The 19,485-nt window shown below is 36.6% G+C and overlaps 1 protein-coding gene across 2 annotated transcripts in view; it reads right to left on the reverse strand.

Annotated features, from left to right (window-relative positions):
* Positions 1-19,485, reverse strand: part of st6galnac3 (ST6 (alpha-N-acetyl-neuraminyl-2,3-beta-galactosyl-1,3)-N-acetylgalactosaminide alpha-2,6-sialyltransferase 3) — a 94,609-nt gene that overhangs the window by 24,343 nt on the left and 50,781 nt on the right. For both annotated transcript variants that reach the window (XM_042770937.1, XM_042770932.1), the window contains one exon: positions 3,709-4,118. In XM_042770937.1, coding sequence (XP_042626871.1) covers positions 3,709-4,118 — 410 coding nt within the window. The remainder of the gene's footprint in view (positions 1-3,708; positions 4,119-19,485) is intronic.

The raw sequence follows: 19,485 nt of genomic DNA on the forward strand, positions 1-19,485 counted from the left end.
AGGTTCTTCATGGATCCACAGATGCCAATAAAAAACCTTTATTGTTATGATTCCATAATTATTATGTTTTTCTGGGCATTTAAGTTCTTTTGAATTCTGCCACAGCTTTCTGTGATTTAAAGCTGTATTGGCGATAATTTGGTGCCTTTCAACTACACTGTCCAATCACAGGTGTTGTCTGGAAGTGAAGCTGCTCTGAAAATGTGATTCAGAACAAAGGCTCTGCTGCCAACTGTTTCCTGACATGCCGATCTGCTCTATTAAGGCTGATTTATTACTGAAATTACACACACATCTGCTCATGGCCATGCATTCACTCACACTATTAGGGACTCTTCTCTGTGCAGTAAATGGCCGTATCTCACCTACCGGATTTACAAACTGCAGCACACTGTTTGAGACATCATTATCTGCTTGCGTTTCCTCTAAAGAAATTGATGTAGGATAAAAGATAATCCTATCCAGCCCTCCTTAGGAATATCTCTTATCTGTGCTATAACACAACAGCATTAGGGCTATCATGTGGGGATTACTCTTGAAAGGCAGAACTATCGCAGCTTTTCAGTCGGACTGATCAAATGTAATCTAAGCCTCTCCATGAAATAAAGAATTTTTGGAGACTTTTTAGAGAGTTACAGTGAACCTGCTGACTTTGTGAGCACTCAACTTCAAATGAAACATTCATGAGGGTGTTATGTTATGGTCTGATGACTGTAATGAGTAATATCAACAGCAGATTAATTCCTGCACTATGAACGCACAGTGTGCCAGACTCATTAGCACACAGCGAGTGCACTTCGGAACTCAAATAACCTTGAGAGTCCATTGATTTCTTCTGACAACATCTCACCTTTGGTACCGCTGGGATGTTGACAACAACACGAGGAAGATTTTACCTACTCTGCCGTCCTGAGAGTTACTGAAGTGCCATTTTATAGAAGGCTACAGATATTTGTATTGAGCATCTAAAGAGGACAAGAACACATTGGCTTCAGATGTGACATGATAAAATGAAATGTTCAACTGACATTGCGGGATTCATGTCTGAATCAATTAAAAAAATGTATATATATATATATATATATATAATATATATATATATATATATATATATATATATATATATATATACGTAATATTTTAGAAAAAAGTTAGGAAAGTTGCACTGATTTGTGTAATATTACAATGCAATGAAGTTTCAAATTTCAATATTTGTATCAGAATACAACATACTGTATATGACATATCAAATGTTTAAACTGAGAAAATGTATCATTTTAAGGGAAAAATAAGTTGATTTTAAATTTCATGGCATCAAACACATCTCAAAAAAGTTGGGGACAAGGTCATGTTTACCACTGTGTGGCATCCCCTCTTCTTTTTATAAACAGTCTGCAAAACGTCTGGGGACTGAGGAGACAAGTTGCTCAAGTTTAGGAATAGGAATGTTGTCCCATTCTTGTCCAATACAGGCTTCTAGTTGCTCAACTGTCTTACGTCTTCTTTGTCGCATCTTCCTCGTTATGATGCGCCAAATGTTTTCTGTGGGTGAAAGATCTGGACTGCAGGCTGGCCATTTCAGTACCTGGATCCTCCTTCTACGCAGCCATGATGATGTAATTGATGAAGTATGTGGTCTGGCATTGTCATGTTGGAAAATGCAAAGTCTTCCCTGAAAGAGACGACGTCTGGATGGGAGGATATGTTGTTCTAGAACTTGGATATACCTTTCAGCATTGATGGTGCCTTTCCAGATGTGTAAGCTGCCGATGCCACACGCACTCATGCAACCCCATACCATCAGAGATGCAGGCTTCTGAACTGAGTGCTGATAACATCTTGGGTGGTCCTTGTCCTCTTTAGTCCGGATGACAAGGCGTCCCAGTTTTCCAAAAAGAACTTCAAATTTTGATTCGTCTGAACACAGAACAGTTTTCACTTTGCCACAGTCCATTTTAAATGAGCCTTAGCCCAGAGAAAACGCCTGTGCTTCTGGATAATGTTAAGATATGGCTTCTTTTTTCACCTATAGAGTTTTAGCCGGCAACGGCGAATGGCACGGTGGATTGTGTTCACCGACAATATTTTCTGGAAGTACTCCTGAGCCCATGTTGTGATTTCCATTACAGTAGCATTCCTGTATGAGATGCAGTGCCGCCTAAGGGCCCGAAGATCACGGGCATCCAGTATGGTTTTCCGGCCTTGACCCTTACGCACAGAGATTGTTCCGGATTCTCTGAATCTTTGGATGATATTATGCACTGTAGATGATGATAACTTCAAACTCTTTGCAATTTTTCTCTGAGAAACTCTTTCTGATATTAATCCACTATTTTTCGCCGCAGCTTTGCCGGAATTGGTGATCCTCTGCCCATCTTGACTTCTGAGAGACACTGCCACTCTGAGAGGCTCTTTTTATACCCAATTATGTTGCCAATTGACCTAATAAGTTGCAAATAGGTCCTCCAGCTGTTCCTTATATGTACATTTAACTTTTCTGGCCTCTTATTGCTACCTGTCCCAACTTTTTTGGAATGTGTAGCTCTCATGAAATCCAAATTGAGCCAATATTTGGCATGACATTTCAAAATGTCTCACTTTCACATTTTATATGTTATCTATATTCTGTTGTGAATAAAATATAAGTTTATGAGATTTGTAAATTCTTCCATTCCTTTTTTACTCACAATTGTACAGTGTCCCAACCTTTTGGAATCGAGTTTGTATATATATATATATATATATATATATATATATATATATATATATACATACACACAGTATATATAAAAGCCTACTAAGCCAATATTCATGACTGTCTTTAAATATTTCAAAACACACACTTTTGGATATAGGTCACTTTTTCCCCCTCTGCATTTCCACAAGTTGCACCACATGACCTTGACTCAGTGGACAAATGTTTTTAAAATATTAATAAGCAATAAGTACCATCACCTTTTATTAATTAATAAGTATAGTATAAATACAATTACTATTGCATTATATTTTATATTAAATCACATTGATTAATAATAAATAATATATAGCAGTTGCACCATATGACATTTTACAACCTAAAATAAAATATTTATTTTAAATAACATAATTTTCTTCTTACATGTTTCCACGTTAGTTGCACCACATGACAAAAAAGTCACGGTGGACAAAAGTTTTTAAAGTAGTTTTGTTTTTAATATGAAATAATGATACAAATTATGCAAGACTGCTTATTTTTTCTTCATTACATTATCATAATATGTGTCACCCTGACATTTTTTACTTCCCCCATAAAACTCTAAATTATAATATAGAAATGAAAAATATGTTCATCATAGATGAGGTGTATTCAAGTAATTTCATGTACAGTATACTGTAAATTATATTTTAATGTATTTTTGAATATAGTAAATACAGAAAAAGGAGGGTTACATGCACAAAAATAAGCTCCCTGAATTTCATTTCCGTTTAATTAAAGTAAATACAACTATACTTCCTTCAATTAATCATATGAATAGCAATTATCCATACCTAAATTGAATTTCAATTCAAATTGAGTTGAGATTCTGAATTCAGATCATGTTCAATTGTGAGTTCATGTATTACAGTTACAACTAAAGATGTTAAATGTTTAGAATCAGACCAGATTTACTACTGCCTTCATATGCGCAGTGCACCTCAAACAGGTGACAGTGGTTACAGCACTCTCACCTGTCTTTGCCCGTCTCCTTCTTGAAAACAGTGTCGCAGTAATTCATGCGGTCTTCTGTGGTAACGTAGATGCGCACATGTGGGTAGTTTTCCACTGCTTGCCGGAGCATGTTGTACACAATGCCCTTGCCATCCTGCCTCATGTTGCGCAAGGGTCCCCACACCACATAGATGGTCTCATTCCCCTGGCCAAAGAAGTGCTGGGGTTTTTGGATAAGCAGAGGAACACTAGTGTGAGACACCACTCTCAGATCTGTTCTGTGGCCCACGTCCCTCTCAAAGCCGCGGGTGGGTGCACTGTTCATTCTCCATATGCAGGAGGACTGGTCGATCTCAGCTCCTGCCTCACGGCCCAGCATCTGGCCAGAGCTGGACACTATACTGCAAACCTCACAATGCAGCTTCAATGGCTAAAGGAGAGAAAAGGAAATTGGTGAATTAGCATCAGAGGATGCAGGCTTTTATAGTCTATTTTGACTATGTTAACAAAACAGCTTTTCACTGTAGTGACAATACTAAATCTACTGATCCTGATTAGGCATGTGTGGTCAAGTTAGTTTTATGTGCGTAGAGCTTTTCACAATGTGTACTGTTTCAGAAAACTCCACACATTACAAGATATGTAAAAATATGTAATAATGTCATTAACTCGTGAACAAAAGTGAGCACAGCTAGTAAAAACACTAACAGCACAAAAAGGATACAAAACAATGTATGAAAATTATTATTTTAACTAATTAATTTAATGATTAAATAATACCGTTCAAAGGCTGGGGTTGACAAGATGTTTTATTATTTTAAAACGTTTTTATTATTATTATTATTATTATGCTCACCAAGGCAATAATTCTGAAACATCTTATAATATATTAACATATATTACAATGTAATTTGTTCCTGTAATGGTAAAAATGAATTTTCAGCATCCATTACTCCAGTCTTAAATATTATATGATTAGAAATGTTTCTTGAATACCAAATTGGCATACAAGAATGATGTCTGATTATTATCAATATGGAAAAATTATGCTGCTTAATAAAAAAAAGACAGACAAACAGAAAGACAGACAGATAGATAGATAGATGCTTTACCATATTTGAGTTTACTTGACAATTGCACATTTATGTTCTTTAATGCCTGTTTACGGCATTAGCAACAATGAATTTTATTGTCCTACTGTATCGTTCATCTAAACCTTGATCTAAAAACTAAAAAACTAAATCCACTGAATGGCTTTGTGGATACGTGACATTGAGGAGATGAGAGGTGATGCTGTGTGCTTTCAGGTGCAGCCAAGTGTGGCATGATTGTGAATGTTACTGCTATATTCAGTTCTTGTTAGAGTCATGCATTCCACTGGATGAGAATCCACTTTTATAGTAGAAAGAAATATGAAGCTTTATAAGAAACACTTATCCATCTCAATTAGTCAGGTGGTCCTGTGTATACTCCTGATTTTTGTGAACAAAACTCTTACCGGAAAAACATAGCAAGTGATATGATGGGACAGCTACATATTAAATTTTAGTTCTGATTTGATTAAAGGCAGTACTGTAATAGATGTAATAGTCTGCTTAGTCTGCTTGACAAATATACTAAAAATGTGGGTATGCAGAGTGTGAAATTCTGCTTTGACAGGACCCTTAAATACTTACCCCTTCTACCCAGCAGTGTAATGACTAATCATCAACAGCATGGCATTAAATCTATTACCCTGGTCTTTCTATTTATTCGCTTAGAATACAAAAGGGATGCTGAGTGCCAAGAGATTGGCCTAATATATTAGAGCATGTTTGCCCTGCTTGGCTGATCTGCCGATCTGAGCACAAATTACTATTGCTCAAGGCAGGATAATGGTGGCAGGGGTCGATCAATAGCTTATGACTGACCAGCAGATCAGTAACAATTAGGAAGTAATTTGAGATACGCCTCTTTAAATGTTACATTACTCACATTATTCTCCTGGGAACAAAGAACTGATAAGACAAGCACTGAATCACTGTGACTGTGACATGGTGAAAAACAACAGCAGTAAGCCTTCAGACACACTTAGTGCTTGGAAAATGATATTCATTTGGCTTCCAAAAGTGGAAATGAAATTATGTGTATCAGCAGATGAAATACATATATGGAAATTAAAATAGATGCAAAATCTACAGTATTTTTAAGAAGGCCAGAAGATTTTGGCTATTAAAGTAAAATTACTTAAACTACTCACCATATTAATTTAATCAATATAGCATTCACCATGTTTTTATAACATTACTATTTATTCATTTTTCAAACCACACCTGTTTTTCTGCATCTCTATATATATTAAAGCATGACACCCTATTTAGAAAAGCCAGTCATGATCAGAAACAGTCAACTTCAGGTCTGTGGCGTAGGAGGAGGTCTAGAGCTACCTTGAGTTCTGCCTTATGAGTATAGCCATGGTTTCTTGAAAGATTTTCTAAAACTTGCCAACTAACCACCAGAGTGCCTCATGGTTCAGTGCACAGCCCCCTCATCTTCTTGATATATCACACTCTGCCCAAACCATATTTTGTTTTCCTGATATTAGTTTTTTTTCTCACTGCATGTGTTTTATTTTGAAAGGTATTGTCTCTGTTGTTGGTCTTAAAGGGGTCATACTGTATGATGTTGCTAAAAAATAACATTATTTTGTGTATTTTGTGTAATTAAATGTGTTTATGCGGTTTAGGGTTAAAATATATATATATATATTCCACAAACTGTACATTATTATTTCTCCTCTGTGCCCCGCCTTTCTGAAATGTGTCGATTTTTAAAAAGCTCATCGTTCTGAAAAGCGTGGTGTGTTCTGTTTGGCCAGCTATCCAGTGCCTTGTGATTGGCCGAATGCCTCAAGCGTGTGACGGAAATGTTACGCCCCTTACCATACTGTGATGCCGCGTCCCGGCGGGATGAGACAAAACCAATATAACCCATTAAAAACGAGGCAATTGTTGCATCCAGTGGGGACATAATTAAGGATTATAATGTCTTATACTGTCTTTTTACGCGTTGCGTTGCACATCGTGCCGCATAAACATAAAACCATGTTTGCATTTGTGATTAAAGAAACGACAAACAACAAGCGCTACTCTACTCAAAACTTGCGTTTGAATTGTCAGTGGCAAATCCTTTAAATATGAAAACGCACTTACAGTCTGTGAGTCATCATTATTTGTCAGAACACCAGCATTGGAGGCTACTCTCCCAGGAAACAGTCCTCGTCCTCCATAAAATGCGCTGCACACATTGGAATATTTGGGTTGAACTGTTCTGGAACAGTGTTGTAAATACAACTTAACCACTGCTTTCTAGTTGTATTTTCGCTTTTGCAACAAAACACAGCGTCTCCACGACATGGCAGCGGCAACAATACTAAAGCGAGAATCAAAGTTATGCCTTCATTCTTTGTGTGAACATTTGGGCGGTGTTATGCAAATCTTCCCACACAGTGACTTAGACATGTGGGGGTGTGTTTAAACGAGGCGTTTTAGGAGGGCTTGGACGAGTCTTAATAGACTTTTTTTTTTGAGACTTTAGTCTTTAGACTTTAGTTTGAGACTTTAGTCTTTGAAACTTTAGGGATCTTATCTATTCACGAACAGCTTGTAACACTCCAAAGAGAAAGGAAAACTTGAAATCGCATCATATGACCCCTTTAATTTCTTACTTTTCACACAAAATTTAAGTCTAAACCCACCAGTCTGAAGAATACCTTTGCTCCAGCCAAAACTTTATTTGAATTGAAATAATAAACTAAGTAATAAATAAATGAAAAGTAACACATTAGTTTGGGGACCAGTTCTCACTATTAAACATCAGCATACATATTAGCATACATATTACTATAATTTTGGCTGCTTATCAGTACTCCCTTATTACAACCCCAAGTCTAAACTTAACCACTACCTTACTAACAATTAATATGCAGCAAAGTAGTAGTTTACTAAGGCAAAGGCCATAGTTAATAGTTAGTTAACAGTGAGAATTGGTCCCCAAACTAACTACAACAGGTATTTGAATTTATTCTACTTCATTTCATTTTAATCCTATTTTGTTAAATTCAGTGTGAATTACAAATTTGCATCCTGTTTGCTACCTCAATTGAAAATCAGTTTAAAACCTTCAATTGATCAAGTGATCAAACTGATTAAATAAATCATAAATAATATATTATTTAAAACCTTAAAAAAAAAAAAAAAAAAAAATAAAAATAATCTAATATAAATGTTGATGCACAATCCTGGTTCCCACATCAAACCCCTTTTGATTTTCACTCTACTAGTTACCTGCACTGAATATAAGGGTCCACCACATCTAGATCTAATCCCTCCTACCAGCATGAAATCATTTAGGGAAAATTGAGAGAAATTTCAGAGCAGCTGTAGGACTCTTGCTTGTCCTTCTATTAAGACCCAGTCTGTCTCAACTTGCTGCTGGACTTACAACTTACACTGATCTACACATATCGATTGAATGGTTGAACTAGGAACACACTGTCATTGGTGGTCATTAAACCGTCCTGGAACATCTGGCCTGTGCCTGGGTTTCATATGCCAATCTGGGCAGAATAAAAAATAAATAAAAATATGCACAGATGGAAAAACACATGGGAAATAAATAAAGTGATTTGATGTATAACGGATAAATTGAAATGCACTGCTACAATATCATATATTTACATGTACAATAGGAAGTATAGTGTACAGTACAGTGTATAGTGTTATCATGTGAAATATAAGGTTATTTTATGTGCACCTAATAAATTATATTGCTAAAAATATCTACAGTAAAGCCTACCCTAAAAATGCAGAAGCAAATTATGCCTGTTACAGGAGGTTTTTTGACAGTTACAATAAAACATGTTGATAAGTGAATACCTTTATGCATAATGTTTATGTTATCGGTTCATAGGTTTGTTTTATGACTGGGCTTCATGCATTAGCACTTTTGATATAAAGCCCCATGCAGAGTTCAGCACCTCTGGATATGTTAAATCAGACTGAAAACAAGGTCATAAAGAGAGAGAGAGAGACACCAAATGCAAATAGCAATGACTAAGTAAGTGTGATACAAAGCAGACCAGAGCTTTTATCATTAAAATAGTACAGCTGATTAAAGACACAAGCGTGTTTGTCCTAGATTTTTCAGTTCTACTTTGGAGACACGATGTAGTTTGTAGTTTATTGTACTTAACATGTAATGGAACGAGTGGTAATTAATTCACTTAAAAATAGTGATTAGACTTTTAAAATATAATACAGATCAACATATAAAAGAAATTTTATGTGGGATTCTTTGTTTTGATGTAGTTTAAAGGAATACTTTACTGAAAAAATAATAATACATACATACATATATATATATATATATATATATATATATATATATATATATATATATATATATATATATATATATATATATATACGCTGAAACTTTACTCACACTTAAGTAACCAAGCTACAGTAGATGAGTTTGTTTCTTCCTCCATATAGATTTGGAGAAATTTAGCATTACATCTCTTGTTCACCAATGGATCCACTGCTGTGAATGGGTGCTGTCAGAATGAGAGTCCAAACAGCTGATAAAAACATCACAATCCACACAACTTCAGTCCATAAATTAATGCTTTGGGAAGCAAAAAGTTTAATGTTTGTAATAAACAAACCCCTAAAGACATTTTTAAAGGGGTAATATGATGCTATTTTCAAAGATCATTATTTTGTGTATTGGGTGTAATAGAATATGTTAGCATGCTTTAATGTTCCAAAAAATGCTTTATTTTTCATGTTATTTTTATTATTGGTTATTATTTTTTTACAGTCTTTCTAACATGTGTTGATTTCTACAAAGCCCCTCCTTCGAAAATCGCAGTGTGCTCTGATTGGCCAGCTGACCCAGTGCGATGTGATTGGTTGAACATCTCAACTCGGAAATGTAATCCCCCTTACCACAATCATGCTCCTCCCAAAATGTGTTAATAAAACATCACTTCACGAGTTCACACTTACAGATAATGAACAGAGTAAATGTTATGCGTATTTGGCCTGCTGTCCGGGGAGAGGACTCGGTAATTACCCTCGAGCCCGGGGTACTCCCCCTGTCTGTGGAGAGGGGTCCGAGCTCAGAGTTTACCCCTGACCCAAGTGCTCCACCAAAAATGTAATTAGAATGGGACAGCAGCCAGATACATGCATTTATAATCCCCCAAAAAGTAAGGCTAAATGTTAGAGGAGTGCTGGACGTCCTTTGGTATATGTTTGTTGTGGCGGTATCTAGGAAGAAAATTTGGCTTCTGTGGAAGCATTCACTGCTGAAAGAGAGATAAAGGCTCCTGCGGGAGATGCTACTAATCGCAGCAGTAGAAAAATACAAAAAAGGCTCCTGTGGGAGTGGCTACTGCTGCGGCAGTAGGGAAATATGGAAATGTCTCCTGCGGGAGCAGAAACTGCTGCGGCATTGGGAGAGAGAGATGAAGGCTCCTGCAGGAGCAGACACTGCTGCGGCAGTAGGGAAACACGGAAAAGGCTCCTGCGGGAGTGGGAACTACTACGGTATCTGAAAAGAGAAAATAGCTTCTGCGGAAGCGATCACTGCTGAAGCAGATTAAAATACAGACAAAGGCTTCTATTGGAGCTGCTGCGCCAGTGGGAAAATAATGGAAGAGCTCCTTCGGGAGCGGGGACTGCTGCGGCAATACGGGAATATGGAAGAGCTCCTGTGGGAGCAGATACTGCTGCAGCATCTGAAAAGAAAACTCCTGTGGGAACTGCTGTGGCATCTGAAAAGAAAAAAATGGCTTCTGCGGAAGCGAGCACTGCTGCAGCAGATTAAAATACAGATGAAGGCTCCTGCTGGAGCAGGAACTGTGGGGAAATAGTGGGGCAGTGGGGAAATATGGAAAAGCTCCTGCGGGAGCGGGCACTGCTGCGGCAGTGGGGAAATATGGAAAAGCTCCTCCGGGAGTGGGGACTGCTGTGGCAGTGGGGAAATACGGAAGAGGTACTGCGGGAGCGGGCACTGCTGCGGCAGTGGGGAAATATGGAAAAGCTCCTGCGGGAGCAGGCACTGCTGCGGCAGTGGGGAAATATGGAAAAGCTCCTGCGGGAGCAGGCACTGCTGCGGCAGTGGGGAAATATGGAAAAGCTCCTGCGGGAGTGGGCACTGCTGGGGCAATGTGCGAATTTAGGTAAGGCTCCTGCGGGAGCGGGAACTGCTGCAGCAGTGTAGAAATATGAAAGAGCTCCTGCGGGAGCAGGAACTGCTGCGCCAGTGAGGAAATATGGAAGAGCTCCTGCGGCAGAGCCGGGTCTTGTGTGGGACAATGGTGGTGTTGAGCAAAGCAAGCTCGGGGCTTTGCACAGTCTATTGGCCACAGCGTGTGGCTGGTCGAGAAGAGCAGCAGCTGTGATGAAGCCTGGTGCCTGGCGGCCGTGTCTGGTGGGGTAGGAGTGATCATTAGGAGTGAACAGTCAATTATTATAAAAAAAGTCAATAGCATATTACAATAGCATATTTTAATTATAACATATGCTGAATCAAAGCTCTGATTCAGAAGTGCCAGGTTGTCCTAGCAAAGTTGGAATTGCCCCATTTTTTAGAAACTGCCTTTCTGCAAAGCTGGCCTTGTACTATCCCAGGTTCAGGAAACTTTCTTCCGTAAAATGTGCTGCACACTCGAACATTTGGGTTGTACTGTTGTAGGACAGTGTTGTAAATAAATGTTAACCACTGACTCCTAATTGCGTCCACTTTCGGAAGGCCAAAAAAAGTGCTTTTGCATAGAAATACAAAGTGTCTCCACAGCATAGCAGCAACAACACTACTGCGATACCTGAAACCACGCCTTCTTTTTGCTTATCCATTTGGGTGGTATTATGCAAATATTTCCACATAGTGAGGTAGATATGTGAGGGAAAATTCAATCGAGCCATTTTCGGCTAGTCTGGATCGGTCTTCTCTTTTAGATAGAAAAATTCCTTTTGTGGGAGACTCTGTGCTTTGTAGCTTTGCAGGTCTTGAAAACGGAAAACATGAAAATGACCCCTTTAACTTCAAACTGTTAAATAAAATATGATTCCTCTATTCCTATCGCTTCTTCAGTGAAAAAGCTGTCTCTTCTGAATCAGGAGAGAAATATGCACAGATCAAAAATAAATAAAAAAAAATTCTAAGCAAATATGTTCGATTCAATTTTCTGCACAGCCCTAGAAGAAAGTGTTATTATGAATTATGGACTATGAATTATAGATTATTAAGATTTTGTCCAGAAGTGACAATTTAAAGTTACGCCTTAATGGATTGGTTTTACAAACACATAGCTTTTCACTTCACCAGATATTAATTGATTATTATGACAACTGGATTATTGTGATGTTTTTAATCAGCTGTTTGAATCCTCATTCTGATAGCACCTATTTACTGCAGAGGATCCGTTGTTGAGCAAATGATGTAATGTTAAATTTCTCACAAACTCTCCTGATGAACAAACAAATTCACCTACATCTCCGATGGCCTGAGGGTGAATACATTTGCAGCTAATTTCAAATTTTGTGCAAACTATTTCTTAAGGGAATATCTCTTTGCAAATGTTAAAAAAAATGTTTAAATATTACAGACATAAATAAGACATAAACAAATGGTTTGCATTGTAGGAATTCTAATCAGTGAGGGATGGATACACAAACACATACGATTCACTAAGAGAATGAATAATGGGCTTTTAAAAGAACTGCTTGTGCAAGCCTGAACCCCTATTTGAATTAAATTTATTCTCGTTTATTTTTGTTCTGAAAAAATGGCATGTAGTATTGTAATTACTATACTATTTAATTCTCTGACAGTGCTTATACAATTCTGGTAGAGATAAGAGAGAGAATTCAGTTTTCATTTGGTATTCAAACCAGAGATGGAATACAATACTTCAGACCACTGCAACTCTTGATAAATTGAACTCTTCAAGCATTTTTTTTTTTAAATGTGCGTAGCATTTTGACAACAGAATTATTTTTGCCTGCCTCACTCGGCAGCCTAAGTCCAGTGAACATAATAAAACCAAAAACTAGGCTAGTCCTGATATACCTGCCAAAACAAACAAGGTCTCTGTGACACGATGCAGAAAAGATGATGCATAAATTAGGACTAGCTTTACGACTGCTGGAAAAAAAAGTTTATTTACCATAAGCTCTATTTTCCAGGAATAAAAAGCATAAACAATATTTGCCAAAATTAGAAATCATAAACAAGTTGAAATAAAGGAAAATCTATGACTAATGGGCCCATTGCAAGCTGAGAATGTTACTTTTGCAAATTTAGGTGGGGTCCATATGGTGAAACATTAATTTTGCTTTCAAATTCAATTTAACTCCAATTTTGTTTGACGGCATGATAAAATTCCATAGGATTAATCCATTATATATCAAGATTTAACTGTTTGATATTAAAGCAATTCAAAAGAATCTGGATCTGATTAATGTAATGAGTATTTTTTATTGGGTTTTACTCCTTTATTTTTTTTATCCTTTAAACTTTCTCTGCTGGTGATTCAAGTAACCTCACATTTTCTTACCATTTTATATCTACATGAATAGAGTAGGGTTGGTATTATAACTACAGTATATCCTTGAACAAAGTGTAAATACAAGGCTGTCCAAATCAGCATGAAAGACAATATAAACACACAATAAATAGTACAGCATAAAGGTATACTATGTGATATCATACTTGCCAATCAATTATAGAATTACACACAACCATGAAATTCATTAAGATTCTTAAATACTATTCTATTAATTTTTCATTATGCAAACAGCATCTATTTGTGCATTTTGTGCCAAACAGGGGGCCTCCACAGAAGTCTGTTCCACTTCTTCATTTTAGACAACAACAACAAAAAAAAGCGATCTTAATATGCATGTGTGAAGGTAATATTATGCACCAAAGGTCGGATAAAACGTCCTCTGTCGACAGAGCCCAGTTTTTAAGTGTATAGCATTATGTCCTTGGCTTGGCTATCAGCCTAAACATCGCTCACTGTTAAAGGGCAAGTCACATATTTCTGTCAGAATAAATGTCAGTGGAGGCACATTTATGGTCTCTGATAAGATTTAGTCATGTTGGAACATAATCCTGTGGTGATAATATACACTAATGACATACTCAATCAAATACCCCTGGGTTTACTGCAAACAAGGACAAAAATAGACTAGAAAGGCACAAAAAAGAATATATGCAAAGTCAATAAAACCAAAAACAGCCTCCACACAGATTAGACTATAGTGCATTTGAAATGGCATACATGATGTCTGTGTAGGGGACTCCAAAGGGAGAATAATCACGGCTGGTCCGAACTAAAAAAAAAAAAAGCCTTCAAAGCGTACTTTGAAATGAAAGTTCAACTGATGCACACTGTGGAACTTCTCTGTCAGGATCATTTCTTCATAAATCTATACAGGGTTTGTCAAGAATAATGTAAATCAAACCATCTGCACCTGAAATGTGCTTTGATTGAGCAAACAAAATGCTGTGGGAAACAACAACAACAACAACAACATCTCTGTAGCTCAATTAAATAACAACAACAACAACAATAATAATAAACTTGCTTTTGCTTTTGGAACTGGTTATTGCTGTTGCAAGGGTTAGAATTAGAATCTTGCTCGTAATCATGTATAACTTATTTTTATTGCTATAGTAACTGCGACAATGACACTTTAAAATAAAAGAAACAAACTGGCATTTCAGTTATTTAATAAATGAATATACAGTTTTGTTTACTATATCCTGTTTAACTACTAATTCCAATGAATATATAACAAAATATTGAAGTGGTTGTTTATTAATTAAAAAATTAAATATGTTTTCATAAAGTTTAACGATTTACATAAAAGCATTTTATTTTGGTTTGCATTCTAAAAAAGTTGTCAAAATAACATATTTATATAAAAACTTGTATTAAAGGGATACTCCACCCCAAAATGATTTTTTTGTCATTAATCACTTACCCCCATGTCGTTTCAAACCCATAAAAGTGTCGTTCGTCTTCGGAACACAATTTAAGATATTTTGGATGAAACCCGGGAGGCCTGTGACTGTCCCATAGACTGCCAAATAAGTTACACTGTCAAGGTCCAGAAAAGTATGAAAGACATTGTCAGAATAGTCCATCTGCCATCAGTGGTTCAACCATAACGTTATGAAGTGACAAGAATAATATTTTGTAAGCGAATAAAACAAAAATAATGACTATGTTATGGTTGAACAATGTAACAACAACCTTGACAATTTAACTTACATGGCAGTCTATGGGACAGTCACAAGCCTCCCGGTTTTCATCCAAAATATCTTAAATTGTGTTCCGAAGACGAACGACACTTTTATGGGTTTGAAACGACATGGGGGTAAGTGATTAATGACAAAAAATTCATTATGGGGTGGAGTATCCCTTTAGTTAGTTCACTCATTGCATCTCAAATAACATCACAGATGAATTTAATAATATCATTGCATATATTTTTTTTTCTTACTTTGTGCGGGACTTTTTGAACTATTATTAATAATGCATACAATTTCAAAGTGTTAGCTCACCTAAATCATGATTATTTTAAATAAATTAAATAATTTGTACTTAAATATATTGATGATTAAACAACAGTTTTCAACAAGATGAGATAATGTTTCATCAAATCATTTCATTTTAATTGCAAAACACTTACTCCAGACTTTAACAATTAAATCCGAAAGTACCTTAATTTTAGAATGTGAAAGAACAATACTGAAAAAAATGTTTTTCTTTTCATTTATTTATTTATTTAGTTATTTATTTTTCAGAAAATGTGTCGTCCATCTTGCAACTGTCCTCTGTTACAGTCACCCCTGGTTTTCCCAAAAATAAGTCCATCATTCATATGGAAAGCATGCAAGAATGTGTAAGAATGATAATTTAGGAGTTACTGACAGCTTAGACAGCAGCCTGTCTGAAAGCACACAACCTGATATGTCACCTGACAGAAGGCCACAACCTTAACCTTTCTGACCTCATGAGACAGCATGAATGATTCATGGGACACACAACATGAATTTTGCTGACACTTGGCCTTACATTACCTGCGTGTAGGAAAGAGACGTATTGATGTTGGACATTTTTCTAAGAGCTAAAAGCCTTCGCTCACTCCCTGCGGCTTTATGAGACAGATTGAAAAAAAAAATGCTCTGAAGTCTGGGTTGCTTTTAGAACACTGATTGTGTTGTTTGCGTGGTTGACAGGCCATAGTGGACTGGGTCCCTGTTGAGCCAGATCAGTTACTTGTGATTCATGTGTTTCTAAGGGCTAGAAAAGCAAAGCTGGTTGAAATGCAAATTGATATAGGCCTAGTTGGACTCTGGGCAGCTGTGTAGACAGCTCGGATGTTAGAATACAGTAATGTTCATGGCGCTGCTATTGTATAAGAAAGTGAATGATACACCACATTAGTCCAACAGCCCAGAGAAAATAAGACATTTTTTCATTAAAACTGAGATGAGAAAAACAAGAAGAATACGACTTCACTTTGTCAAGCTACAACAGCACAGCACAAGCATGTAAACAACATTATTTTGAAAAAAAAAAAAAAAAAAAAAAAAAAAAAACATTTTTGCAGTACTGTGCTTTATTTCTGTGTATGTAGATGATACCAATAAAGTTTGGAGAAAAAAAATCAATACTTCTAGTCTTAGACAGCAATATGTGTTTGCTTTTTGATATATGATTATTTTGTTCTTGTATTTATGTTTATATGTTACTGAAAAATTTTGGCAACCCAAAAATATTTGACCAAACAGTTTTGGAGGCCCGAAATCATTGGCCTAAAAGGTAATGTTTAGTTAGTGCCTGTCCGATGGCATGTTTTGATTGTGCCAGTGTCTATTTTTGTGCATACAACGCGGATTAGCTACAACAGGTACAATATTATTTTCTCATTTTAAATGTCAATCTTCAGTTGATTAATTTTTTAGTCTGTGGTGTTTTCAGCTGATGCACGCAACAAAACATTACTAAACATTATCTGTAGCATTTCTACATCAATAATTGCAGTAAACTTAGTTTTTTGTTACTTTTGATATGAAAAGTATTAGCTTTCATGTTCTGCCAATTTTATAAGTTCAAACAATAAATTACATTTTGCCGCTCTTAAATGCGGCATGACAGATTGCTGTAGCATGTGGACCGAATATATACCAGAATAATATCAGAAGATATGTTGAACTTACTGAAATGTATCATGTAATCACTCAATCAGTATTTCAACCAGCACCACAAAACAGTATGTCGCGTAATGCTACACATACTTCTGGAAAGCCCTTCATTGTCCACAGCTTGTTAGTCAGTAAAAAAAAAAAATCCTATATATATATACCCTATAGTACATTTTCTGTTTATTTTTACTCAACCTTGTCACATTGTTTTAAGGCCTTTTAGTTTGCATCTCCTTGTTTTAGTTCCTGATTGCTTTGTTCTAGTCACTAGCTCCTTAGTAACTGATTATGTTGTAGACCTGTGCCTTGTTTAGTTCTCATTAGCCTGTGTATATGCCCTCAGTTTCTTCTGTTCTTTGACAGGTATTGTCTTTACCTTGTAAAGCTTTAACGTTTATTGTGCTTTGGATTATCATCTTTGTTTTTGGTCATCCAGGATGATTCAGGATGATCCAGGTCACCATCACTGGTTCTATCCAGCTCCTCAGTTCCTCCCCTTCCTCAGCCTGATTCCACCTTAGCCTGTTGACCCATTGGCAGAGGCAAACCAAGATGAAGTGGGGGGCCCAGGAAAACTGAATAGATGAGGCTCTTCTAAAAGATTATTTTGTTAATATATCTTCGTTACCTAGATATATATTTATACAACATACAAAAAGTAGTTAAAACACATATAATAGAACACAAATTGTTTATTTATTTATTTTAAACAAAGTGCTTAATCTTTAACAAAATATCAATTTTCATCTTTATGGTAGGAGATACAATACTGTACAAATACAATCTTGAAGATACAGTACAATTTTCATATTTACAGTAAAGGATTGTCAGCTTAAAAATGGTGCTTATGAGCAAATGCTGTCACTATGTCCTCCATATCCAAAGACCTTCATATGTTCTGTTCAATTGAAATTAGTGTCCGTGTTGACAGCCTCTCTTGATTCATTGTTGACCTGAGGTATGTTTTTATCGGCTTTACTAGTTTTATTAGTTGATAACTAATTATGTTAACTCAACTAATTTAATGTAGATTCGATTCGATTCGATTCGCTACAGGAGGCCTTTGTTCACCTGCCGGAGCCGAATGAGACACTTTTTTTATGGATAGCAGTGTTAATTTCGTTGACTAAATATTTTCGTCATTATTTTCGTCACGAATATATTTTTGCGGACGAAAACGAAACAAAAAACTAAAAAAAGAAGTGACTGATGGAGACTAAAACTATGACTAAATTGATTGACATTATCGTCAAACGATAAAGGACGAGACGAAAATAGACTGTGACGAAAATCCAATCAGCAGACTAGAGAGACGCGAGGAATGAACAAAAGAACCAATCGGCAAAACAGAACAGGCAAGACTGCTTGAGAAGAGAACCAATCAGAGCCTGACTTATTGAGACGTGAAGCGAAGGTATTCAGTCTTTGACTGAGCTCGCGGGAAGACGGCATTGGAAGAGACGATGGCTGTTTCTCAATATGCGTTCTTTAGCGATCTTGCGTCCTTGTGTTCTCGCTATACGTCATCATTAACCGTCGAAGTTCAATTCCAATTCTCAAGAACGCAAGTACAGAGGACGCATGGAAGTGCCCGGATGTGTTCTTGATATCGAGGATGCATCGAGTGCAGACTTGAGAGAATCGAGCCGTTAGAAATCACAGAAGAAATTACAGCGCGGCCGCTGTACGGAAGCCTGCAAGCTTTAAACTCGCTCTCGCAAATGCTTGACAGCTCTTGAAAGTAAACATTTACCGTTTTTTTTTACTTATTTTTAATAAAGTTATAAGACCGGAGAAAGTCTGCAGTATTTTTACTGGCATATTAAAAATAAACTTAACATAGACATAGTTAAACATATAACGCTATAAAATAAAACGATATACAATTATACGGTATGGAAATGTTATCTATAATAGTTTGAAATGTTTTAATAACTTATGACATTTGTTTGTAATGTTATGTTATATTTATGGTTCATTTGCCGCTGCTTTGCTCTGATTATTGCGGTCAGTTAAAAGCAAGAACGCAGCACATCTCAATACTCATAAGGGTGTGTTCTCGCATCCTTCCCGAGTTCGTTCTTCCAAGGAAGCTTGGCAAGACCGGTCTCCACGAGAACACAAGTCCGTTCTTTGCGTTCTTGGAATTGAGAAACAGCCGATGTCTAAAAGAGCGACAAAATGTCCACAGCCGGGAGAAAAAGAAGGGGAGACTTGTGGGCTCACTTCACATTTGACGACGAACAAAACAAAAACCAAAGTGTAAGCATGCGGCACAGCTGGGTAATTCGTGGCAAGAACACAGAACAATTTGAAAAGACATTTACAGACGAGCCACCCGGACATTTTCTCAAAGGTAAATTCACAACGATGTTCTTTTTGTTATCGAGCTAAACAAAATTGGAAGACTGCAGGGCTTAGATTTTGTAGCATTAAATATTACGAACTGAAAGTACTGTAAAATAGCCCCTTAGATGAGAGAGCACCATACGAATACATAAAATTATGCTACATTACATTTGATT

Source organism: Cyprinus carpio, chromosome A2 (assembly GCF_018340385.1).
Source record: "Cyprinus carpio isolate SPL01 chromosome A2, ASM1834038v1, whole genome shotgun sequence".
NCBI classification, from domain to species: domain Eukaryota; kingdom Metazoa; phylum Chordata; class Actinopteri; order Cypriniformes; family Cyprinidae; genus Cyprinus; species Cyprinus carpio.